Source organism: Ictalurus punctatus, chromosome 19 (genome assembly GCF_001660625.3).
Source record: "Ictalurus punctatus breed USDA103 chromosome 19, Coco_2.0, whole genome shotgun sequence".
Taxonomy (NCBI): Eukaryota; Metazoa; Chordata; class Actinopteri; order Siluriformes; family Ictaluridae; genus Ictalurus; species Ictalurus punctatus.
Genome location: NC_030434.2, coordinates 10,140,118 through 10,167,796, shown reverse-complemented (window position 1 = coordinate 10,167,796; position 27,679 = coordinate 10,140,118). Strand labels below are relative to the sequence as shown.

Below are 27,679 nucleotides of genomic sequence, written 5' to 3'. Positions count from 1 at the left end.
ACTGAATTTTTATATATTATTATTATTTAAAAAAAACAAACATTTTATTTATATATCTTTTTATTGTATTTATTATACATTTATTTAAAAAAAATATTCTGTAATATTAAAATATGCTCCTGTTGTCTAAGTTATTAGTAGGCCTAGTTATTTTTTTTATCGTAATATTATTGTTATTAATAATATTAATATTACTGTAGTTATTGTTGTGATGAGACTTTTGTTATCCTAACAGTTACTCTACATTCAAATGCGGAAACGAAGTGTGACCTGCTCTTAGTGGACCAAACTCTTACAGCACCCTATTCCGTATCTAGTGCCCTACGTAGGGTGTAAAAGCCATTAGTTCATCCCCTACGCAGTGCAGTAAAGCCCGTGAAGCTGTTTGGGACACAACCTGAGTGTTTCTAGCTCCACAGAATGACTGTTCACGGGTTGTTTTGATGTAACTGATCAAGGCTGCTTTTTCTCGGGCGCTGTTGATCTTCCTGTATTATTATTTATCGAAAGCGGAAATCATTTTGCTGTCACCTGATAACGGATAAAGGGTAAGAATGATTAATTGATTAACCTGTATAAAATAGTCCACTTCGTGGGTGTGTGCTCTCGTTTGACGAGTTAGCTCAGCTAGCTTAGCTTTTTCCGCATCGATACAGTGTCGGCTAAGCTAAGCTAACTGGCACAGGTTGATGGACCAGGAACACAGTGTTGTTATAATAATAATAATAGTAATGTTTAAAGTGACCACTGTTTAGTCTTTAGTCTGCTTTTTAAACTTTTAGGTTAATTGTTATTATTAGGCACTAATTAGTTCACCTTTTACAGCAGGTGGAGAATATCGTTAACCCTCACAGGTGTCTTTCTAATCCGAGATAACGTTAGCTAACATGCTACAACTGTTTATTTGTTTGTTTTTACAATGATTTATTGTCCAGTTTCAGAGCACTGGGTTGTATTTCGAGGCCCAGCATGGAGTTCAGATGTTCCTGTCGGAAGTGATTATTTGTAAAATAGGAGAAATCAGTCGTCATGCTCTGAGTCACCAGTGCAATAGTCTTACTACATCTACACTTTAGAAACGTCACTCCTAGTGTATGAATCACGTGAGACGCAGACATAACTTGTGACGCAGACAAATCACGTGGTGACATCTCACCGTTGTAACGTGCTGAGGGACTTAAACCAATTGGATGACTGAAGTGTTGAGGGGGCGGGGTTACTCTAGACTCTCCTGTTCATTTCAAAAGTACTGTTCGGACCTGATAAGTTTTCTGGAAGTGTGTTGCTGCCTTACAGCTCCAGGGTCCGTCAGGGTTCAGTCCTAAACTCAAGTTACTGTCTGCATGGGTTTCCTTCGGGTTCTCCGGTTTCCTCCCACCTCCCCAAAAAAAACATTCCAGTAGGTGGATTGGCTAAGAAAAATTGCCCCTAGTGTGTGAATGTGTGTGCATGGTGCCTTGTTCTGATTGACCCGCATCCAGTCTACGGTGTTAGTCCTGCTTCACACCCAGTTTTCCCAGTATAGGCTCCATGTCCACTACAACCCTGACCGGTGGTTACTGGTTTCTGAGTGGTGCAGCGGAAACCATGTTCACTATCCTCTGCGGATCGTGCGTTTGAAGGGCGGGGCATACTCTGTGCTGTCAATCACAGCGACACTAGCCAATTATCGGCGTCTGTGAGGTCGTGTATGTGGAAGAGGGCAGAGAGCGAGTTCAGCGAGACAGAGTGAGCAGCAGTTCAAATATATGCGGTTGCTTAGCGTCAAGTGTCTCTTGAGGGCGACGTCCATGTTAATCTGGATAAATTTGAAAACGCATACGTTTTCAAATTCCTTCCGTCCTCACTGAGTCTGAGCTTTTGGAAAACGCTCTCCCAAGAGGATAAATTTGAAGACGCTGTTTTCACGTTGTACTGTATCGTGGACCGATAAAACGGAGATTAAAAAACAGCGACGTATTTTTTTAAAGTGACGTGACGCTGTCACGTGACCCATTGAACTCGAAGCGAACAAGGTGGTGGACGATGTACTGCAGTTGTTGTGCCTGCTATCCGGTTTGATAGCTTTGTTAAAGATTCATGTCGCTTTGTGCAGGCGCTGTACAGGGATGTGAGCGTTTTCAGACGTTTCAGTGTGGACGAGCAATTTTTGGAAAACGCCAACTTAGATGGCGTAAAACATAAAAACGCAGTTTTCAGATCCAATTCAATTTCGGATTAGTGTGGACAGAGCTTGAGGAGATACGTGGTTGGGGGAAGGGTAATAGGCGAACTACTTTTGCATGTGATTTGAAAAACCGTAAGAAACGTTTTTTTCCCAGGTTATTTCTGTTTCAGTGGACTTTGCATTTCCCCCACACAGCTCTGTCCTCTATCTCTGCTGTCCGCTTGTAAGCGATTGGAACAGTTTAATGAGGTGATGACAGCCAGTCGATGGTCTGCAGAGCTGCTACAGTGTTTAATTCCCTTTACCCGACTCCAGATGTGTGTGCTCACTGTGAGATAGCTAGGGAAACCCTTGACTGAGACACACGTACTGATCTATCCGGGGACATGTTGATCGTGAAGGCTTCCAACACGTTTGCTTTGAAGTTAAGAGACAGTAGTCAGTGTATTACAAGCTCATTTCTGAACCCTCGGTCGCGGATTTACAGACGGATCGGCTCCAGCTACATTTTGCCTTACAAATTGTAAGAGCTTTGACTGGCTGATTCGATTTAAACTAAAGTGTGTGTGTGTAAACTACTCAAGTTACATGTCAACTTGGATATACAGACGTGACACTCAATATCACTTATCACAGCGTGTGTTGCCAGGTTTGCTTAATTTCACCCTGAGGGGTTTTAGACCGCCCGTTGTTACTGAGAGAGATGCGTGTTCAGATAAATACTTTTCAGACAAATGATTGCTTTTTTTTGCTAACCCGTACAAGTCCGTTAGACAAGACGCCATTGTCTGAAATTCGCTTCTTTAGTTCTGGAGCTACAAAGCAAATATAGTGAACGAAAACCTTTTTTGTAAATCCGTGTCCAAAACCTCATCCAGTTCTTCAGTAGTGCAAGAGAATCACTGTGGTTGAGGGCACAGAGTGACTTGCTTCAATCTATAACCATGAACACATCACCACGACGTACCCGAGTGTTGTGACAATTTGGGGGCGGCCATCTTGTTCAACACTTTTTTTTTCTTTTTACTTTTCTATAACAGCAGCTCAGCCAGTAGTGCTGGCTGTAATACAAATCACTGGTACTCATTTTTAGGATTCCTCTGTCAGGAGGAAACCTCTTGTTATTGTCAGTGTGCTTCTTCTTCTTATTCCTCTTCTTATTCTTATCTCCCTAAAGTGCCCAATAACTCAAGATCTGAATGGTAAAATGTTTTTAAATTTGGCACATTGATACTACAGGCCATGAGTAACTCCCACACCACAATTGGCCCACATGAGCCCATAGGTGTCACTACAGGTGACGCTCAAATTCTTCGTATTTTTCCCTCCACCCCATAAGTCCAAAATGTCTGAAAATTGGTATACATGCCTTATTTCTCACGAGGAGCAAAAAAGCCATTGGGACCCATAAATAGACAAATAAAAATTTGTCCAAAACTACAAAAATCTTCTCATGAACCATAGGTCTGATTGACTTGAACTGTTGTACATATGTGTGGGATACATGTCTTTCTATAGGGTGATAAGCAGTAAGAAATCCAAAAAAAAATAATGAAACAAACATTTGAAATGATTCGTTAGGTATATTAGATTTCCAGTGGAAAGGAAACATTGGACACTATTTATGCCTTGGTCGCGGGACGTCATTGGATGTAAGGGGGAAATTATGAGCTGATCTAAAAAATTGGAAGCATGCCTTTAATCTCATCAGATGTGGTTGCAGTAGCTGTGATGTCTTTACAGGAAGAGGATGAGGTCGTCCTCGTCTTCTCTAATGTTCTTCTCTGTTCTTTGGCCGATCTTTCCATTTTCATTCATGTGCCCTCAAACACTACGCTCACTGAGCTGTCAGTTTGAAAACTCTTTCTGCTCTCTGAACCGGTCATCTTCTCCACCTTTTCATTCTTATAGGCCTCTCTGCATTGACGTAAAGCCTGTGTGATTTTATAAGGCTTTTGTTATTCACTCGTAAAGACAAAGGCGAGGGAGGGAGGGAGGAAAAAAAAGCAGACGGGTGTGTGAGCTAGCGTGAAAGAGTCCACGAGTAAGTGCGAGCGAGATATTTGGCTGGGAAGGGAAGTGTGTGAGAGAATAGCGCATAACACTGCGTTGCTTAGCACCTCAGGATGACTGTGCCCAGGCACTGCTGCTCAACACAGAGGACACCGGTAATTAACCTTGTCCCGTCGGAACACATCTTGTTAGCGTACATTGTTGGATCACTTGGCAAACATAGATAGATGCGTTTGGCAAATACGTGCGTGCACCTGGTGCCGTGTGATAGACGACTTCTCTGATTCTCGTAGGTTGACGGCCGCCTAAACCATGGAGTCCATGCTCAATAAGTTAAAGAGCACCGTTACCAAGGTGACGGCTGACGTCACCAGTGCCGTGATGGGAAACCCTGTGACGCGGGAGTTCGAAGTCGGCCGCCACATTGCCAGCGGAGGACCGGGGATGAGCTGGAGAATCTACAACGGCACGAAGAAGTCCACCAAGCAGGTGAGAAAATTCAAGTGAGCGATCGTTTCTTCCTCGTACCTACTGCACGGTAGTTACGCTGCAAATGCTGAAGCTACACACTTAACCAAGTAGCTCAAGGCAATAAAACACTGATCCAGTGTTCTCTGGTACATGATCGTTGTCTATGATGACGCTGAAGGATTTGATTTTGGAGGGTAAAAAAATGTGTGTGTATGTGTGTATATATATATATATATATATATATATATATATATATATATATATATATATATATATATATATTCATTTATTTTAGTTTATATTGTGTATAAGTATTCATGCGTTATTTTTTATGGATGCTCAAAAAGCACTGAATTAAACTACGGTCCTCAATTAATAATAAAAACTCCCTTTCACTGCACCTTGTGGTTTCTGTTACTCGCTGCCTTGAGACATATTATTTTACTTTTGATCATGTTTTAATTAGACATTAGAGATCTTACTCGCGCTACGCTCTGTATCAGCACGTCTGCATCATGCGTGAGGAGCACCGCGGCCTCGTCACTAGCACATCTCTTCCGTTAAAATAAACGACAGAATTTACACTGCAAGCGTGCGAATACAACATATAATGACACTAAACTTAAATTCATCTAAACCGTATAAGCAACTCGCACCAGTTCCCCCTGCCCCTTACATGCCCCCCCCCCCCCCCCCGCCTTAGAGGACTTTCTTCCTCAGTCATGTGACGATTTCGCCTCCGTCTGATGGAGACTGAGGTCATGTTGGGAATTAAAGGTAACGGTGACAGAAAATAAACTGAAGAAAGTCATCGTATGTGAATCTGGGTGTCTGCTAATGCTAGCGTGCGTATGATGTCATGCGCCGTCTCCTAGAAGTGGCTTATACTTCCGGTTAGTGTAAAAAACAACAAAAAAAAACGCTAGTGTTGTATTTTAGATGATATTACCTGTCTAAAATCCACACACACTAGACGGTAGTGCAGAGTGCACAGTGTAAGTGTACAGTACTTCATTTGGGACACAACTTTTTACTCTCCGAAGCGTGTTTTCGGAACAGAAGTAACGTAATGAGTAAATCTCCCCCGTGCCGCACGCAGACCAACTAATGCATAATGAGATTCGTTGACAACGATTTTCATAATCGATTAGTTGTTGCAGCTCTAATATATATGTATATGTATTGTATATAAATAAAATACCAGACATTATGCAACCCTCCATCAATCCTTCACCAACCCTGGTGTGTGGCGTGTTTTCCCTCTCAGTGCGATTCACTGGTGAAGGTCCGGGCAAACCAATCGCACTCTGGAGTGGACTGAAACAATCACCTGAGTGAGGTGGTGTCAGTCCAGTTCCACTCGAACTCTAGTGAGAAAGCGATTCAACCCTGAATCCCATGTTGACTTGGGAGCTGAAGTGCTGCAACGTGTTCTGGAAACTAATAGCTGGATGCGATGCACATAATAATTCAAACTAGTTATTAATGTTATCATCTATCGTTTATCGAGAGCCAGGTCCATGTTCTCCATGCTCGGGTGATTTCTATATGTGCTTGCCAAAGGTTTGTTTACATTTGTGTTTCTCCCTCCCTTGCTGCATTTCTGGCCAAAGAATGTTACTCGATGTGTTGACGTAATATCCACTGAAACAGGAAGTCAGGGCGGGACATATCGAGTGGCTCCTCCCAACCTTTTAAATAGCCAGTAGCGTTTAGCTTACCTCACAGCCCGGGCTAAGCCATACTTGACCGTTAGTACCGTGGAATAATGTCTGTCCCAAAGCCGTAATCCGGCACAAATACCTCCCTCCTTCGACGTGAATGAATTCAAGCCGTTCCCTTCTTAACCAATTTACAGTTGGAATACTGAATAAAGCGCACATGTTCGAACAGCCTGAGACGCATTTACAACCCACGCGTGCTGATATGATTCCTCTCGCTCAACAACGCCAACTTCAGCAAGGTGATTTTCATAAAGTTGCGGGCGGGACACTTCGGATTCTAGAGAGCATTCGATTGGACAGAAAATCTGAGTGCAGAATGATGTCATCATCATCATCATCTTGTTTGTGGTAGAGAGAAACTGTACATTTTGAACGTGTATATCTTCTAAATGCGAATTTTGTCATTGTTTCGGAGCACACGAGCTTCTAGATAACCTTAAGCCTGAAATGTTCATACTGAAATCCACCAAACCGCCATTTTGATTTCATGAGGACAAAAGTACTTTTCCAATGCAGTAATAAAAGGTTTGCTGGTTTACGAACACCGCTCCTGCACCTTGTTTGAGTACACAATGCATTTATTAGAACTCATCGAGGCCTATTTCGTTGTACGGAATATTTTTTTCCTCGTAATTTTGTCGGACATCCCGTCTGAAACATTCGCGTGTCTGGCTGCAGTGCTGGTTTGGTTTTTGTTGGTTAGACTGCTTTAAAGTGATGCAACTGCTAATGACGCGGCATCTTTATATTTGTTTACTCATGATAGTGATCTAGCATGAATAATGGATAATACTGGTTCATAAACCTGTGCTGGTTCATGGTGTGGTGTTGCGGTAAACCTCATTGTTTTCCGGACAAATGTTGAATATTTATATTTCGTGAACCCCTCCTGCTATTCAGTTATAATTCGATTATTCATTTCAAAGCAGAAGGTCCACATTTGAATGTTTTAAGATCCCACATGCCGGTTTAGAGGCGTAAAAGGAGTCTACTGAAGCACCTTGTATTTTTGATGAAGAAAAGGAGATCTGAGTAAAGATTAAATGATCACGTATTTTATTTCATTATGTAACACTATTTAACTGAAATCAAACAGCCTAAATGGATGTACTATGTTTTTTGGTGTATGATGAAACGACAGTATGTTGGACCCTACGGAAGCCATTTCACTGAACTGTATGTTGGAGAAACTTTACTACCGTGTCAATAAAAAGAGCCAGAAACATGGAATAGAGCTCGAGTTCATGAAACCTTGTGTTGTTTATACAGGAAGTAGCAGTCTTTGTATTCGACAAGAAGGTTCTCGACAGATATCAGAAGTTTGAGAAGGACCAGATCATCGATTCACTCAAACGAGGAGTTCAGCAGCTAACACGTTTACGACACCCACGCCTTCTCACAGTCCAGCATCCTTTAGAGGAGTCAAGGTGAGCCGCACACACATTCTGTACAGACAGGATTTACAGCATTTATAGTTCATTCTGAAATATAGCTTTGTGATGTGCTTTCGTGGCAGAGCGGACACTCTGGCTGTCGAAATGAGCGAAAAGAAGGGAAACGTAAACGTGTTTTTCTCTTTTTTTTTTTTTTTTTGTGAACAGTAAAGCGTCCTCAATAAATGCAGTTCTTGGTTGAAATAGCGGCTCTTGTGTGTAGAGCTTCATCAAAAGGCACGGCTCAGCTTTGTGGGAAGGGACTATGAATAATACATGTAGGAAAGAGAGCATAGGGAACAAAGATGTTCATCTCCTCATATTCACCCTGTACAAACCATATCTGCTTAATCCTAGTGCATAGTACACGATTTTAGCCCCCGATTTTCCAGTTTGCAAATGAATTTTGGGGCTCGTATTATTATATTCTCAGAGATGAATCGCACAGCGCGAACCCCTCTGAGACTAGTTGTAAGTACAGCAACGAGATAGCAGCCAGTGAGAGCCCGAGAAGAAATCAGATCGGTCTCCTGTCAAGCGCAGCAGATCTGTCATCCATCTGTTTTTGTGTGAGAGGACAAGGGCAGAATGTAAGCATTTGCCAGGTTCTCTTTGCAGAACAGACAGTCCTCACTGCTTGCATCACTCCAAGCCACATTGTCTTGCCACATGATAGACATAGACATGTGTAGTGCTCATGGCACTGCGTCCACCAAACAACTGATCACAAGCGATTAACGTCACGTAGCGAGGCCGTGATTCTGAGATGTTGAAATTCGTGTAGTGTGTACATGGATGAATGGGTGAGTCCTCGAGGTGTTACTGTTAATCGTACTCCAATCTCCCTCGCTTTATTTCTTTATGCCCCCTTTTTTTTTTGTTTCCAGAGACTGTCTGGCGTTCTGCACAGAGCCTGTGTTTGCTAGCTTGGCTAATGTGCTGGGCCAGTGGGACAATCTGCCTAGTCCTGTTCCCACAGACATCAAAGAGCACAAACTCTTCGACGTGGAGACAAAGTATGGCTTACTACAGGTGAGACAACAGCGAAGGAGAAATCCACATACTCTCGCATTCCTTCTTCATGAATTATTACATTGACATACATTTTTTTTCTGGATTTTTATTACATGAACTATGTGAAATTCTTTTGCGGGGGAGGTTTAAATTGTTGCCGTATGGCAACAATGCACAATGGTGGAAAATATCATATAGTTTAAAAATATCACAAAATGTATGAGATTACAATCCCACAGTACAATTACAGTTTTTTTGCCACCTAGTAAGCATGTATGTCTATATCTAGAAAGGAATTACAGTTGTACCTTTTTTTTTTGAGGGGGGAGGGGGGCGGGGTTTAAATTCTTTCTCTTGAATTCTTAATTATTCTTCTTGAAACATGAAATTTAGAAGATAAGGTGCAATTGCCTGTTTCAGTTCATGAATACACATACCACAGTTCCATTATTGCATGTTGTTTCCATATTTTGCCATTTAACAGAATACTCTCTCTCTCTCTCTCTATATATATATATATATATTATATATATATAATTGTTTAAAAGACAGAAAATAAATGTTAACTTATCTAAGATAGTGTTACATTTTTGTTCTCGAAGTAGTTTTGGCTAAATATTGAAAAATTAATCAAATTTTGAGAATCCTCCGATGAGGCGCAATAGTCCAATTTTTTTATTTCCTACTTGTACAAAATAACCGGAAGATATGTAGAACATGATAAATAAATTTTAAAAAAGCACTGGGTTATGCAGTGGCCATTTGGAAAACTGATTTCTGGTCCAGAATGCTTGTTGGTGTTTGGGTGCGATTCTTAGTCCGCCATTTTATAGACTGCTCTACGGGCCACTTCGTGTGGTTCGCCGTTGAATACCGTGATTGGTTGACTAATGTACTTTGTTCACAATAGCGAGATAGGCTTTGTGGTCTGATACAGAATGCTTTCTGGATGTGTGAGGTTGAGACACAGCTTTTACAGATAGTCTTCATGTGAATCGTTAATGTTAGTTGAGTAAAAACACAAATTAAATTAAGAATGCATTAATAAGAACAGTAACAGAGTGCAGCTGTTGTCTGTTAATTAATCCGGCGTATGATCTTTTAAATGTGTGGGAGAATTAATACACTGTTGTAAACCAAAGCCGTCCAGGCATGATGATAAATCTCTCGTAGATACACTACCAGCATTATCAATATGAATATTGATACGATATTGATTACGATTATACAGGAGCAATAATCGTAGGAATTGACCCATTAATTTGCAGAGCAATAGACTCAAATGAAGTATATTCCGGAAGAGATATGACTTTCCTCTTCTCATTCTATAATATCGCTAAACCCCCACCACGGCCCGAGGCACTGGGTTTGCAGGTGTAAACGTGGGGGAGCAGATTGATTCAGTTGAGTGAAGGCGTTGCTTTGTTGCCACGTCCAAGTCAGACAGAGAAAGACAGACTTACGGTCCGAGATCAAATCATGCACAATAGGACAGCGATTGAATGTTCCATAATCCAAAAGTAAGATCATTCTTACCAGTATTTGTGTCGTCTGACCTGGCTAGCTTTGCTAGCATGCTGTGGTCCACGGCCTGTGGATATTTCTTTGAGGGACGAGGATCGGAAGACCTGAAAATATGCTGAATATTGTTGACAAAAACTGTCCTGTGTCTCCTCTACCCAGATTTCTGAGGGATTGTCGTTCCTGCACAACGGGGTGAAGATGGTGCACGGTAACCTGTGTCTAGAGAACATCATCCTGAATAAGAGTGGCTCTTGGAAAATCATGGGCTTCGATTTCAGCATCTCTTCCAGCAACCCATCAGATGCAGAGGTCAGAAACACTGCATATAACACTGCATAACCTGACTGGTTATGTAAATGTGTATGGGGCTGTCAGATGAATTCAAAATCCATAACAATCAAAGTTTGGATGAAATCAAATATATATGTTTTTATGTGTGTAAACGTGTTTGCTTTTGTGTCATAGCCCAAATACGTATGTAAAGAGTGGGACCCCAATCTGCCCCCTCTCTGCCTGCCTAATCCGGAATACGTGGCTCCGGAGTACATCCTGTCTGTCAGCTGTGACTCTGCCTCTGACATGTACTCGCTGGGTGTGGTCATGCATGCAGTCTTCAATGAGGGGAAGCCGGTGTTCAAGGTCAATAAGCAGGATATTTATAAGAGTTTCAGCAGGCAACTAGACCAGGTGAGACTAAAGTGCTTGGTGTAAAATGGGGCGTGATTTATTTATTTTTTATCCCTTTTCCACAAATGTATTCAATCAGTCAAGATGCTTCATGTCTGAAGTCTTTAGTTTAGCACTTTAAAGGAAGCTGCCAGGTAGCATTTTGCAAAAATTATATGGCTAAATCATCACATTCATCCAGATTGGGTTGCATGGTTCAGGATCTCAGTTTGTTTGGGTTTCTGACATCATATGACTCACTGTTATCTATAAAAATGGACTAAACTATGTCAAATTGCTTTTAAAAAAAAAAAAAAAAAAAACAGGACTAGAAGGAAGATAGGTCAGAAGTGTTTAGTATCACATGCGTTCACGCAGACATATTTGTCTCCCAGAGTGCATTCCATGCTTGTCTTGTAATTCCTCCTCGGCTCGCCCTGGTTCCAAAATTTGTTCTTTGTTTAATAAAAAAATAAATAAAACCTAGTACTGGGGAAACGCCTCATTTCTATTTCGAGTAAAGAGCTTTTGGATATATGCGGAGCCCCACATGTAAATCGATAAGATCATTTTAAACTGGAGCCGAGCTCTCTTCCTTCCTCTCCTTCAGTTGAGTCGTCTGAGTCCAGGAGTGCTGAGTAAGATCCCGGAGGAAGTGCGAGAGCATGTGAAGATGCTGCTGAGCGTCACAGCCAACGTGAGACCAGACGCAGACCAGGTGACGAAGGTGAGATCCTGTTCTGCTGCAGCACGTCTAATCCAGCTCGTTAAGAGCTTGATGAAGCTCAGGAGTAAAACCAGGCGCATTGTGCGAAGGAAAGTGCACATTACAGCTGAAATCCGATACGCCTAATTTAACCAAGAATTATGTAACATGACTAAAGCATTGTATCACATCACGACCAGACGGATATAAGCTGTTTGTGTGTGCTTTCTTTTCTCTCAGATCCCATTCTTTGACGACGTGGGTGCAGTGACTCTGCAGTATTTCGACTCATTGTTCCAGAGAGACAATTTACAGAAGTCCCAGTTCTACAAAGGCCTTCCCAAAATCCTTCCCAAGCTGCCCAAGGCAAGGAATAATGACCATGTGATCTGCGACCACTGTCCCTTGATATTTCTCTCTCACCTGCTCTTGAATATCCCTGTCTTGTCTCCATCTGACTCAGCAGTACTAAATATACATAGCCCTGATCAGTCAGGACTCGGTTGTGTAGTTATTAAGCCGTATACGGCTTAAATGTGCCGAGGGAAATATTTGAGCCATGTGACCTGTGCACGTACCATGCATTTGTGGTTGCCATGATTGGGCAGCAGTTTGTGTTTGAGTGTTGTTCTTCTCTTATACAGAGAGTGGTAGTGTACCGGATCCTTCCAGCCCTCACCTCGGAGTTTGTGAATCCAGACATGGTGCCGTTTGTGTTGCCCAACGTGCTGCTCATAGCAGAAGAGTGCACCAAAGAAGAGTACGTGCGTCTGATCCTACCAGACCTCACCCCAGTGTTCAAACAGCAAGAACCCATTCAGGTACATGCCGTATCCAAGAACACATACCCACACACATTATAGTAATAAATGACTTATTATATGTTTAGTTTTATGTCAAGTTACTGTGAGCAATGAGCTGATGCTGCCACATTAGATCGCTTTTGCAGTTTTTTTGTTTGTTTGTTTGTTTGTTTGTTTTGGGTGGGATTGCCTAAATGATAATGAACTTAATGTTAGAATTATATTGGCCATCGTACTGCACATGCGCACAAGCGTTCATGTAACGACTGCCATTTCTGTCAGTATCACTGAGCGGTGAACATGACTGGAATGAAATGTCTTGAGCGCTGTCCTAAATGCTCGCTTTTACAACATCTATCACTTCAGTGAACTTTGAGAACGGCCACACGGATGATTACGGTGTGGCTTTTGAGACACGGCCAGAGAAAAAGTACCATGTTGCTAACTGGGGTGCGTTTAGTGATTCCTTATAGTGTAAAATATTCTAAATAATTCTCTGATGACTGTATGTAATGTAATAACTGCACATGGGGTAATAAGTATTACATTATTAGTGTAATCTAACTTCATAATGTAATAATTTTCTCAAAACGTAATAGAATCTCGAGCACATAATGTAATAACGATTTTCATATTGTGAGAAATTTCACATTATGCCTTTTTTAGACATAAATACATTGGTATTCCATTACAGTACTTTTTCTAAATCTAGTCTTATTCTACCTAGGAAATGCACCAGATTTAAATATTCATGCGATTATTATTGTTATTATTATTACTGTACATTGCTTCAAATTTCTTCAATTACTATATCTGACAATGAAGCGATACTGACAAATGACAGTGCAATAACCCGGTACAATGTATAGCCTACATTATAATTATTACATCATCGTGTTTTTGGTGAGTTTATAATGTAATAAATTTCTCCTAATAAAAAAACTCGTTATTACATTTATGAGCTCAAGATTTTTACATTTTGAGAAAATGATTACACAATGAACATTATGTTACATTAATAATGTATTACACTATGTGCAGTTATTACACGATGCTTTTATTACATTATGAGTTATTACAGTGCCAAACTCCACTGTTCCATTGAACATCCAGCGAAGTTTAAACAAAAACGCTGCTCAAAAACCGACCGAATCAGACTCTCATCCGAGAAACTTCCGCATTTGTGTAAATTCTAATAAACGTTGCTTGTCCCAGCTTTGTGTCTCGCATCAAAAGAAGCTTACGCAAAACTTTAACCGATATTAAAGATCTCCCACTTTACACTGAAAGGATTAAATAGGGGAACATTGTGTGTTGTAGTCACTGGGAAGTCATCTATTATACAAACTTCACACTAGGTATTTTGTCCATAAACACAACGTTAATTTCAAAGTCTGGGCCTTTTATATATCTTAGTAACTGTGAGTGAGGACACGTACACCCGAGATGGATGAGTCCCGCGTGTGCCACTATGCTAAATTAATTTCATGGCTTCACGTTAGTGAGTAGTGGTGCATACTGTAGTGTTCACTGGCACACACACTTCACATCCTTCCAGCTGGCCTATTCTTTCCTCAGTGGATAAGTGTCGTCACTTTTTCTCCTGAATCTCTCTTCTTGTATCCGTTTCCTTCCTTCATGCTCTCAGGCCAGCAACATGGTGAGTGGTCTTTACAACCTGTCGTTCTGCGTGTTGTGATTGTTCATATTTCATGGTTGCATCATCTGGCGTTTTGTCCAGTAGTTCCAGTAGTTCCAGCACTAATAAATTATTCATTACTCATTTTTTGTTTGTTTGTTTGTTGTTGTTATGTAGAAGTTAGTAGTGAATATTAGAATATTAGTGAATATGTTGTAGCAGTCTGGTCTAACCTTAGGTGACTTTTTAGGTAGATATTCTTACTTTATACCATGGGCACTGAAAAACTCATTTGACATTATTTCATTACTTTTTTATATTGGAAACAGCTCTAACGTAGATGCAAATCTGGAAAGTGGTAGAAAATAACCAATTATGCTGTGCAATTATCACTAAACTCCCCCCCCCCCCCCCCCCCCCAAAAAAAAAAAAAAAAAAAACATGATGCAGTTGAACTAATATGTAATTATACAGAAAGGAATGACTCATAGGCTGCACTGTGAAATGTTTTTATTAAGTTTGCTGTTTTAACATTATTCAGTTTTGATACTTTGGTAATCCTTAAGTCTTTAGTAAGTAAGACATACAAACTTTCTGTTTCTTAAGCAAGATGATACAGTGTCCTCCACTAATATTATCACCCCTGGTAAATATGAGCAAAGAAGGCTGTGGAAAAAGTGCCTCTATTGTTTAACCTTTTGATATTTTGTTTAAAATATTCACAATAATACTCTGCTTTCATGGATATCCAACGATTGCAAGCAAAACACAGGTTTGTCAAAAAAAAATGTGTCAATTCTTTGTGCTACCTCCCTTTGCCAAGATAACAGCTCTGAGTCTTCTCCTATAATGCCCGATGAGGTTGGAGAATACATGGCGAGGAATCTGAGACCGTTCCTCCATACGGAATCTCTCCAGATCCTTCGAGGTCCACGCTGGTGGACTCTCCTCTTCAGTTCACCCCACAGGTTTTCTATGGTGTTCAGGTCAGGGGACTGGGATGGTCATAGCAGGACATTGATTTTGTGGTCAGGAAACCATTTTTGTGTTGATGTTGATGATGTTTTGGATCATTGTCCTGCTGGAAGATCCAACCACGGCCCATTTGAAGCTTTCTGGCAGAGGCAGTCAGGTTTTCATTTAATATCTGTTGATATCTGAGAGTCCATGATGCCATGCATCCTAACAAAATGTCCAGGTCTTCTGGCAGAAAAACAGCCCCAAAACATTCAAATTAAGATGCTTGAGATTGTTTTTGGATGAGAGTAGAGGCTTTTTTCTTGAAACCCTTCCAAACAACTTGTGGTGATGTCGGTGACTTCAGATTGTAGTTTTGGAGATTTTCTGACCCCAAGACACAACTTAGTTCTGCAATTCTCCAGCTGTGATACTTGGAGATTTTTTGGCCACTCAAACCATACTCTACACAGTGCGTTGAGACGATATAGACACACGTCCAATTCCAGGTCGATTCATAACATTTCCAGTTGACTGGAACGTCTTAATTATTGCCCTGATGGTGGAAATGGCCATTTTCAATGCTTGTGCTATTTTATTATAGACACTTTCCATTCTGTGAAACTCAACAACCTTTTGCCGCACATCACAGCTATATTCCTTGAATTTGGTCTATGTGTTACCTCATATTTATACCCCTGTGAAACAGGAAGTCATGGTTGAACATTTTCTTGTTCCTAGTCACCCAGGTGTACGAAAAAAAGTAAAATATCAATGGGAATGTGCTTGAAATATATTTTTCTCATACGAATTCATAGGAGTGCCAATAATTGTTTTATTAAGGGTTTTTTGTTTTGTTTTTTTAAATAAACCTGTGTTTTGTTTGCAATCGTTTGATATCCATGAGAGCAGAGTATTATTGTGAATTTTTTAAGCAGAAGATCAAAAGGTTAAACAATAAAGACAGTGTAATAAATAACGAGTTGTGCATTGGCTCTGCTTCATCTGAATTGTGAGTTATCTCTTCCGTAAGGAATAAAACATGATTGGGAGTGTGCTTACAGGAATATAAATAACAGGGTGGTGTGATACCCTGTCACCTCCCTGAAGTGGATAATGTCTCTATAACAGCATGTCCTGACATGTTGCGTTACTTTTATACCACAGCAGTGTGCCACCGATTGCCCTTTTTCATTGATTTCTGAATGACAAAGCATATTTTTTAACCGTGTATAGTTCCCTCTCATTTTATGGCAGCTATAAGATATGAGAACTACTCGAATTGAGACGTCTTAGCCGTACTCATGTTCGACCCACTGTGGAGGTTTGGAAAAACTCGCAAGCTTCTCCAGATATTGCGGCGTTTGCTCGATTTTGCGTTCATTTCTGCGATCAAAAAATTCCTGAAATTCTGGAGGGACGTGTAAGGCAAAAACATTTTTTTTTTTTTTTTTTTTTAGCTTATCGTGTTGACTTTCCTCTGTTGGAAAACTGTTACACAGCGCTGACACTGGAGACTCCATCTACAAATCTAAAGTGAACATCTCCTTACCGAAAGCTTCACCATATCAGTGATTAAACATATTTCTTTGTTAAATAGCAACACATTTTTAAAACCCGTTCATCATGTGGCGTGGCTGCCTTACAAGTCCGTGTGATCTGCCTTGCAGCCGGCGCTTCTGTTAGAGAAGATGAATCGACGCTCAGATTTGAGAATTCTGCAGCGCTGTGGTATAAATCTAGCCTGCCAGTCTATTTTGGTGTGGATTGTGTTTGAGTTCTGTCTCTCTCATCCGCCTTTTTCTCCTCTCTTTTCACCTGCTCAGATTCTGCTAATATTCTTACAAAAGATGGACCTGCTTCTGACCAAGACGCCGTCTGAGGACATCAAAAACAGCGTGCTCCCTATGGTGTACAGAGCACTAGAAGCTCCGTCTACTCAAATCCAGGTAGCCATGCCGTGAGTGTGCATGCTTGCTGAAAATACCGGATTATTGATGTCACGTGCTCTAAATAATCAGTGTGCTTAAAACGTACTGTTCAAAACCCGTGCTTTAAAAGGATTTTGTTCGCAGGAGTTGTGCCTGAATATTATCCCCACCTTTGCCAACCTGATTGACTATCCGTCCATGAAGAACGCACTTATCCCCCGTGTCAGATCGGCTTGTTTACAGACTTCCTCTCTGGCAGTGAGTGCTCATTCTGCACGTATAAAGATGAAAAGTTTTGCTTCATGTGGCACATGCATTTTTTTTTCCCCCCTTCTTGCTTTCTATTTTTAGGTGAGGGTGAACTCCTTGGTGTGTCTCGGGAAGATTCTGGAGTATCTAGATAAGTGGTTTGTCATCGACGAGATCCTGCCATTTTTACTTCAGATCCCCTCCCGTGAGCCTGCTGTCCTCATGGGCATTCTGGGTAATTGGTTTTATCATAATGAGTCATAGGCAGTGTGGGTCATTAATTGAATATCCTGCCTTGGATATTTGCGCCCTGTGACTAATAGTTAGCTTTGAGGGCAAACACTACTGAGGATCGAATAACAGAAAATAATTAGGTGTACCACAATGATGTGGTATCTGTTTGCAAGTTGTGAGAGCTTGTTTGTTTTTACAGGCATCTATAAGTGCACATTTACCCATAAGAAGCTAGGCATCCCAAAAGAGCACCTTGCAGGAAAAAGTCTGCCTCATCTGGTTTCCCTTAGTATCGACAACAACCTTAATCTCAACCAGGTAAACGCACACAGAAATCCTCTACGCATAAATAAACTCTGGAGGCCCGGCTGAGAACGGGGAACAGCTAACATTGCTTATAATATGACAGACTGCTTGCATAGTGAGTTCTGTATGCACACACACACCTGCACCTGCACCTGCACCTGCACCTGCTTAAAGCCCTTTGATTCATTCAGTTCACTGTGTTTCAGTTTAACTCTTTCATGGCCGTGATCAGAGATATGCTGAGTCGGATGGAGGCGGAGCACAAGACCAAGCTGGAGCAGCTCCACAGCATGCAGGAGCAGCAAAGGTGCCAGTTCTCTCTCTGTCTTTCTCTCACTCTCACATTCTCTCTCTCTCTCTCTCTCTCTCTCTCTCACACACACACACACGCACTCTCTCTCTCTCTCTCTGTCTCACACACGCACTCTCTCTCACACTCACTCTCTCACACTCACTCTCACATTCACTCTCACACACACTCCCTCACTCTCTCTCACACACTCCCTCTCTCTCTCACACACTCACACTCTCTCTCTCACTCTCACACACTCCCTCACTCTCTCTCTCTCTCTCTCTCTCTCTCTCTCTCTCTGTGTCTCACACACACACTCTCTCTCTCACTCACTCCCTCACTCTCTCACACTCTCTCTCTCTCTCACTCTCACACACACTCCCTCACTCTCTCTCACACACACTCCCTCACTCTCTCTCACACACTCCCTCACTCTCTCTCTCACTCACACACTCCCTCACTCTCTCACATACCCTCACACTCTCTCTCACTCATACACTCCCTCACTCTCTCTCTCACACACTCACACTCACTCTCTCACTCTCACACACTCCCACACTCTCTCTCACATACTCTCACACTCTCTCTCACACACACACACTCTCTCTCTCTCTCTCTCATATACTCTCACTCTCTCTCCCACACACTCTCACTCTCTCTCTCTCATATACTCTCACTCTCTCTCCCACACACTCTCACTCTCTCTCCCACACTCTCTCACTCACTTGCTCTATCTTTCTCTCTCTCTCTCTCTCTCTCTCTCATTTTAAAAACTACAAAAGTTAGTTTTCTGTTGATTTCGATGGAGACATTTTTCATATTAAGGCAGAACCCGATTGCTAGATAACTTCCTGCGGTTGAGCAGCTTCGACAGCGTGAGTACAGGAAGGATGTTGGTCTTCTCTCACGTTGATTCGTGGAAGTGAAACAGAGCTCTGTAGAGCTAGTCTCTCTCATGGACATTTGTGTAACGCGGCGTCACTTTATTATGCCCGACATTTGTGTTTACACGTTGTAAAGGACACATTAATGACATGGTGTTTATAACATTATAACGTATTGTGTAGCAGCTCGTTAGCGCTGTAAAGCTAGAGATATTGTTTATTAGTTTATTAATGTGGACAGTTTCCTTTCACATGTAACTGTCAGAAATGAATAGTTAATAGTTTTTAGAAAGATAAATAGTTTGTCCTACTACCTGGTCCATTGCTTGTACAGACAATGAGTTTGTATATAGGTTCGTTTTCTACTAGAAAACCTTTTTCTACTAGAAAACTGTTGACAGGAGCGCCATCGCTGGTAATAGTGTCTTCATTAGAAGGGTTCTGGGGGACTTCGTCTCAAATGAACAGATAGACATACTTATTAGATGAAGTGCTGATAGTTACTGATAGTTATATTACTAGTTACTGATGGATAAAAACTGATAGTTCAGATAAAAACGTTTAAAAAGTTGCCATATACCTAAAGTATTGATTCTTTTTCTGCTTATAAGCTTTTATGTGAAAATCTAAGTTTAAAAGGGCATGAGGATCAGCACCTGTGTGAGTATGATTTTGACTAATATCCAGCGTAGTGTTGTGAGTCTTGATTTCAAAAAGATACTTTGGCAATCAATCTGTAAATAACAAACATATTGATACATATTGATCACTAGCTGTAAAGTTCTGATTTCGTCTTTTTTTACGAATGCAAATCTCTTACCAAATCAAATAAGTAATTTTAAAAAATGACCGGTTGGAGCAGCGTAACACCGACCAAGGAGACCAGAGCAGAAAAAATGTTAGTTTATAACAGTTATAGTTAAAGCCACATCTGTACAACTCTGCAGTGGTTTAGCCTTGTCGCTTGAGCCACTAACTTGATCTCGCCAACCCGAGTCAAATGACCAATTAGACAATGTCTGATCAGCGGTGATATTTTTACAAACAGCACGAAAGTTATCAAATGAAACTGTTTCCCATGTCGTAGCATTGAAAATGTATCACAGGGTTTTTTTGTTACTTTGTGCAGCTCTGTAGGTGATTGTGACTTGGAAAAAAAGAACCTGAAGAATTATGGGTATGACCTTACAGGGCAACATCAGTGCAAAGAGATTACATTAAGGAATTTCTGGCTCTATTACTGTGTGTCATGAAGAAATATTTAGGTCCTTCTTGGCATCCATCAGGCCCAAGTCAGCATTTTGCTCACTTGTTTTTAGAGCTGGCAGATATGTGAGAGAGAGAGAGAGAGGGCGAGAGAGCGCGAGCGGGCGAGAGCGCTCGAGCAAGAGAGAGCGAGACAGACTTGTATACAGACACCATGCGGACTCATCTCTCAGTCAGGAAGAGCACAGATGCACTTACAGAAACACATACTATAGCAATTTATAATAATACTATAATATCTTATGTATTTGAATGTGTAATATTGTATTTATATTATTTATAGGAGCCTTAACCTCAACCAAATAAATGCATCCGAAGAGACCAAGAGCAACCCCAGTCCACCCAGTCAAGTTCGAAACGTGAGTTCTATAGCGTTATAGCTGTTCTTAGTTACAGATGAATTATTTTCATGTCGCACTGTAAGGAAATGACCTTCCTGTGCGTCTCTCAGATCGATGACATCTTTGGCGGGAGCTCGACGAGCACAGGAGTGAACGGCAAAGAGAACGGCTCCTCCACTGCCCCCTCCCAGCCCTCGAGAGTGAGTCCAGCACACCACAGACACTGCACTGAAACACATACTGATTACACAGTGTGTGTCCACAGTTCATTACTAATGCCTGGGCAGTTCTTTGTGGTAGAAATTGTGAGAACGTTCTCGAATTGAACTCGCACTACACTTGAGCGATATGTTTTAAACCTTTATGATCTAAATCTAACTATTTACCACATCACACCAAACTCTCGTCGATTACTTTTCCTAGGGTCATGTTTTATTCCTTTATTTTTTTTGTGTTTTAGGTGTCTCTGACTCTGGAGGAGAAACAGCGCTTGGCTAAGGAGCAGGAGCAAGCGGCCAAACTGAGGAACCAGCAACCTCTGGCTCCACAGAGCATTAAATCTGCGACAACATCCACATCTACACAGGTATAAAATGGAGTTTGATTTATAAACAAACATAATATGAAACCCTCTGACTGCAAAGGTTTATTTTGTTGGGAAACATCAGATCATATATTATCTAAGGTATGTACTTTATGAACAATGCCCCCCCCTCCTTCCCAGGCAAAAGACCTGACCAGCAGTCTCCTGAACAACATGAGCTCGTTGAACAGTCTCTCGCTGACCTCTGGCTCTCGAACAGCACCCATGCAGACGGGTGCACTCTCATCTGGCTTCCCCTCCACACCCACTGTGGCTGGCATGGGCACCATGGCTCCCATCAGCAATGGCTTCAACCCTCCCATGGGCTTCCAAACAGGAGGCATGGGCATACGGCCTACCGCGCCCGGCCTCTACGGAGGCATAGCCGGCACCAGCAGTACAGCAAACTTCAGTGTCCTCTCGCAGAACCAGAATCAGTCCAGCAAGGCGGCTGACATGTCCGCCCTGGACTCTCTGTTCTCAGGTAACAAGCCCAAAGTCAGCCTCAACCAAATGGTCCCCAAACCAGCTGCCGGCACAGCACCCTCCCCCTGGATCAACCAGTTTGGTACAGCCCAGCCCTCTCAGACTGCGCCCATGCAGGCAGTACCGATGGGAATGACAGGGGCGCAAGGAGGGTTCGGAATGCAGGCTAACCCTTTCTTCAGCCCTCAGAACTTCTCTCAGCCCGCTGCTGCTGCTCCCACCATGCATACAGGCATGCTTAAACAGAGCATGTCGGTCAACAACGATCTGAAAGACCTCTTCGGTTAAAAGGCTTCTTGTTTCCATCTGTCTAGCGACAGGAAGGTTAAAGGAGATGAATTGAGACAGACCATTGTTTGTTTGTTTTTTTATTGTGCTGGACCTTGCATTCAATCAGAGGATGACCACCAGCCTTAACCAAGCAGGGTCACGTCACACTAGTCTTACAAGTTGCACTCGTTTTGCTGTCATCCCTGTCCGAATATTGCCCGCTAGGCAGAAGTGTGTTCCTTTGGTTTGTTCTCTATCATCTCACACACACACACACATGAAAGCAGAATTTTCCCCAAATAAGGAGAAGGCATGGATAAAGCAATGGAAGTGCTTCACCTGAGGAGGAAGCCAATTTACTTGAATGGGAAATGGTGCAGGAATTTGCTTTTTACTAACTTTACACCAACTTCTTGGTGGACTTTTGGAAGAGCGAGGAAATGAAACACATGAGTAGGCTCTGGTCAAAAAGAAATAGAGGGCCTGCTGATTATTTTATAGCTTTCACAACAGACTTCCACATTGTTGCTCAAAGTTGCTAGCTAGCGACTGTTACCAGATTGTTCCTTTGGTGAAGTAACACCACACCAGGACTTCGGTTAATGATCTAAATTTACATCCGTCCTGACAACTAAAAACGCAAAGCGGATATCTGCTGGAACTTCTGCTTAAAATAGAATAATAATTCCCTTCGTGACACATTCTTTATAGCGAGGTGTAGGTCATGCATTCTCAAGTTTGCGCCATTTTTATAGTTCTATGCTAACACTCACTCAGCTGTTTTATTCTTTTAGCGTCTAACAGACTGAATTCAGCAGAATTTGATACCCAAACATTGGCGATTGACGAGTCGTTGGTTTTCAATTCGATTTAAAAGTCATTTTTGTGTACAACTCCTGGCAAATATTATGGAATCGCAACACTTAGATTATGATCACCAGGCTTGTTGTACTTCGTGTGCTAATAAACAAATCACAACAATCTTTGTTTAATAGCTGAACATTCTCGTTTTGTGAAACATACCTCATGTTAAAGTTAAATGCAATTATTTTAATCAATGGTATTTTTTTTTTCTTTTCCCAAATCAATTAGAGGAAAGAAATGACAGAATCACCTTGTAATTTGCATTTCTGAAACAAATACCAGCACAAGTCTAAAAATTGCTAATTAGTCTGCAGTTAAACGAGTGCTTTCAGACCTTAACCTTGGACTTTGTGAAAGGAAACATGGCACCAACAATCGAGTTGTCAGCTAAAACAATGGAAGGGATTCTAAAACTCCTTCAAGACGGAAATCCAACATGGAGTGTGGCAGAAGATGTCGGTTGTTCCCAGTCAGGTCTAAAATGTGGTGCAAGTATAAACAAAATGGGAAAGTTATAAAAGGAGAACATACGGGTAGATCAAAGAAGACGGCAAACATCAGGATAGAAAACTCAACGCAATACGCCTTGAAAATAGAAAATGCTCAACAAATGAAAACCCACATGGGTGGCAACAGGAGTCAGTGTTTGTGACAGAACTGTAAGAAATCGGCCGAACGAAATGGGATTCGCATGTAGAAAAGCCAAACGAAAACCGGCACTAACACAAAAGAAAACAAGGTTACAGTGGGCTAAAGAGAACAATGATGGAGTGGATGATCGGATGGAAGTGATATTCGGTGATAAATCACGAATCTGCACTGGCCAAGGAGATGATGATGGAACTTTTGTCTGGTGCTGTTTTAATAAAACATATGAAGTTGACTGAAGAAAATAATCAAATTTCCTCACTCATCTGGTGATGATATGGTGTTGTATGTCAGGACCTCAACAGTCAAAGCACAGGTGTACACTGAAATTTTGGACACTTTTCTCATTCCATTGATAGTAAATAGGCTTGGTGGTGATGGTCATTTTTCAGGATGATAATGCATCTTGCCACAGAGCAAAAAGTGCTACAGCTTTTCTGCAGGAAAAGGCAGATCAACTCAACGCCATGGCCGGCAAACAGTCCGGATCTCAATCCGATTGAAATTTTATGTGGAAATATGAAAAACTGGTCCATGACAAGGCTCCATCCTGCAAAGCTAATCTGTCAATCGCTATCTGAGAAGGTTGGAACCAGCTTGATGGAGAATATAGTTTTTCATTAGTGTAGTCCATGTCTCAAACAATTCATGCCGTCATAAAAAGCCCAAGGAGCAGCAACAAAGTACTAATAATCGTCCATAATCTTTTGCTCTACTTGATCAGGGGGAAAAATATGCCAATAATGAAAACAGTTTCAGGTATGTTTCAGAAAGGCAGAATGTTCAGCTATTAAACGAAACCTGTTTTGTGTCCCATCTGTGATTTGTTTATTTGCTATGAAGAAAATCCGGGTGAACATCCTCCTAAGTGTGGTGATTCCATCATTTTTGCCAGGGGTTGTAAAACTACTCTAAACAGCAATTTGATTAAGAAGTGGAGAAATTTAAAAAAATTCCCCCCATGGCCCTCCCTCATATTTCTGTTACTGATAGGCATCGCTTTCGATTTGTAATATTTGAAATGCAATTCGGACCGACGCGTTTGATTATACATTGTTTTAGTTCTTTTTAATATGGAAGCTGTTGCATGAGGACTAATACTAATCGATACATCTAGGAAGTTCCCTCAATCGATCCAGTCCCCCAAATTTTCAGTATATAATACTGATATCATAGCATGATGCATAATGCAGTGATGCACACTCATCAATTATTTGATATTGACATTTCCTCATTTCCCAGTTGCAGAGGCTGGTTGTAAGGGTGGAACAATACTTTGGCTTTGGATAAAATTGAGAAGTTTGTTGCTTGACATCACATGCTTTCATGGCATGTGTATAAACACTCACTGACCACTTAAATAGGAACACCTGTACACCTGCTCATTTACAGTATGCAGTTATTTCATCAACCACTCGTGTGTCAGCAGCACAATGCATAAAATCATGCAGATACAGGTTAAGAGCTTCAGATAATGTTCACATCAGACTTTAGAATGGGAGGGGGAAATCACCTGGTCTTTTTCAAGTCTTCAACTGTCCAGTTTGGGTGAGTCTGTGCCCATGATTACTGACAGCCTCAGATTCTTGTTCCTGGCTGACAGGAGTGGAACCTGATGCAGTCTTCTGTTGTAGCTCATCCACCTCAAGGGTCATTTCGTGCATGCTGAGATGCTTTTCTGCCCACCACGGTTGTAAAGAGTGATTATTATTATTATTATTATTATTATTATTATTATTATTATGTCAGCTCAAACCAGTTTGGTCAATGTCCTCTGATCTCTCTCATCAACAGGCCGTTTCAACTTGCAGACCGTCTGCACGCAGGATGTTTTTTTGTTTTCCGCACCATTCTGGGGTTTTTCCTCACCAGTCTCGACTCTAGACAGAAATTGTAAAATCATAAGTGTGCAATTGGGTTCATTCTGATACCAATCCACAGTTTCGGGTTCGCATCAGAGCTAGATCAATATTCAGTGTAGGATCTGTGCATCACTTCTCACCACAGGTTTACCGCAAGTGTTGAAGGAGTAGATAAATCACAATTCTGGTTGTTCAGATGTGAATCATGTAGTATTTCAGGAAATGACCACATTACCACACTGGTGCTTGTACCATGCTGTGTAAATGTAGTCCTGACAACGGATGATAAAGTGCGAGGATACGAATGTGTTTAAATGAGAATGAGGGAGAAACGTTTGTATTGTTACACGTATGCTGGAGTTATTATGAACTGACAGTGTGCTATGGTTCGAGTTTGAGCGTAACGGAGCAAATTCTCGTCGGTTGCGACAGTCCGCGTAGGTGGAGAAATTCTTGGACCCAGAGATCAGGAACGATTTCTCTATATGGGTATAAGTTGGATTCTAGACCACTTAGAAAGCTGCAAGTCATCGGTCAAGTGTAGCGTACGTGTAGGTTCAGTTTGCGTCTGGCTTCGTGTTTGTCCGGCTGCTGCTGTTTGTGCGCGTAATGTCTGTTTAGTGTTTGCGTATCTCGTTACTGATGTGAAAGTAGCATTGACACTGAACGGATTCAAATGCTTTAAAAAAAAAAAAAAAAAAGAGAGAAGAAAATCACACATAGACCAACCTAACCTTTTAATCTTTATCATGACCAAATAGATATCATGACTGTGTATTATATTTACATATCATATGAATGAAGTGTATAGTAAACTGAGATTTATTTGACATTGGTTGAGTTTTAACAAATAATATAAATGATCTTGGGATCACTTTCATAAAGGGGACCTCTGAGTACAAATGTACAAAAGAAAGATGATTTATGACGAGAGGTGTGCAATAATGGGTCTTGGAAGGGTTTTGTAAAATTGGCTTGAAGTCGATGCGTGTCTTAATCACATTGCGATCTTCGTATATGGACAGTATCGAATCTGTATAATTCACCCGCGTTTCCTTAATTCAGCGTTTCCAGTTACTGTCGATTTAGGCTGAAAGTAAGTCCGTAAACTTGAACAGAATCTCAGAAGATCTTTGTATTTCATCCGTTTCCTTTTCAACTTTCCTTTGCTATGTCATGATCTGGTTTCAGTTTCTGATCAGTAATTTGACCTCTAAATCAAAAGAAAAGAAACAAAGCCTATTCTTCTATCTTTATATTCTACCAATGTAATATGTGTACAGTGTGGCACTTTTGTGAACTTTGTATCGTGTTACGAGATTGTACTGTCTGAAGTTGACAATTTGATGAAAAAAAAAAACCAAACAAACAACAACAAAAAAAAAAACAACAAATCTGTAAATATTTCTCAAAATACACACGCTGATGTTCTCTTTGAAGCTTTTCAGTCATTTTCTCGAAACAGATTTGATTGTGTAGATTCTTAATTGCAGTGTATAGTTTTGGACAGAAAATAGATTTGAAGAATAACCAGAAGGTTGAAATAAAGATCTTCAAACAACGAGAACTGACGAAATGATTTTGTGTCCCAGCTCAAACGTGGTAATGAGGCAGCTTCTCAAAAGAGGTACACCTTTGTTCAGTTAATATATTCAATTTACACTGGTTGTGAATGATTAACCATCAAGCTCTTTCTGAGCCGACTGTGTGTGTCAACCAGCGTTGATTTTTAAAATAACAGTTAAGATAGATATTAAATGTACGGTTTTCCTTTCACCCCAAATGTAATTGTTTAGAGCATCATGTAGCAACCTGTTCAGCATTGCTTTAAATGGCATGTCAAATCACCACACATTTGCTTCAACAGACATCATTTGGCCTCACTGGAAACAGGTTTTTATATCAGAATAACTCTATATTTAAAAAAAATTAAGTACAGAAAATAATTGTGATGATATTTGTATCCAAAACGTCTACTTGAGCCATTTATCTGTGCAGAGTGACACTAAACTATGTGCTGAACAGGACAGATTCAAGATGGTTGCTGCGGTTTTTATGACCCTGCCACTAGGTGGTGAAGTTGTTATATTTTTTTGGATTGTCCACTTGTCTGAGATTATTGTTATAACAATATGACAAGAACGATTGGTTGAATATTTGTACTGATTTTTATGGCATTATCACTGTAACCTGCAGATGCACTGATTTTAGATTTCGCAATCGAGCCAAACAGGATCAAGGTCAAATGAATTAAATAATTTTCCTTCCTGTTTGAGGCATATTTTAAGGGTATTTCAGCCATAAAAGTTTATCACGAGAAGATCTAGACTGTTGACAGTGTAGGCA

The 27,679-nt window shown here is 41.0% G+C and overlaps 1 protein-coding gene across 1 annotated transcript; it reads left to right on the top strand.

The window, feature by feature from the left end:
- Positions 1 to 386: 386 nt before the first annotated feature.
- Positions 387 to 26,900, top strand: scyl2 (SCY1 like pseudokinase 2). The gene is made up of 18 exons (XM_017494515.3): positions 387 to 548; positions 4,474 to 4,669; positions 7,645 to 7,802; positions 8,696 to 8,840; positions 10,506 to 10,655; positions 10,812 to 11,033; positions 11,623 to 11,739; positions 11,959 to 12,084; positions 12,363 to 12,539; positions 16,944 to 17,066; positions 17,193 to 17,306; positions 17,400 to 17,532; positions 17,731 to 17,849; positions 18,044 to 18,144; positions 20,563 to 20,638; positions 20,731 to 20,820; positions 21,081 to 21,206; positions 21,345 to 26,900. Exons 2-18 carry the CDS (start codon positions 4,493 to 4,495, stop codon positions 21,975 to 21,977), a joined length of 2,787 nt encoding a protein of 928 aa, XP_017350004.1. The 5' UTR covers positions 387 to 548; positions 4,474 to 4,492; the 3' UTR covers positions 21,978 to 26,900.
- The last annotated feature ends 779 nt before the right edge of the window (positions 26,901 to 27,679 follow it).

Coding starts and splice junctions, on each gene's coding strand:
- scyl2 (XM_017494515.3), top strand. CDS start 4,493: ATGGAGTCCATGCTCAATAAGTTAAAGAGCACCGTTACCAAGGTGACG. Junction 10,656..10,811: donor GCAACCCATCAGATGCAGAG/GTCAGAAACACT, acceptor TTTGTGTCATAG/CCCAAATACGTATGTAAAGA. Junction 11,740..11,958: donor ACGCAGACCAGGTGACGAAG/GTGAGATCCTGT, acceptor CTTTTCTCTCAG/ATCCCATTCTTTGACGACGT.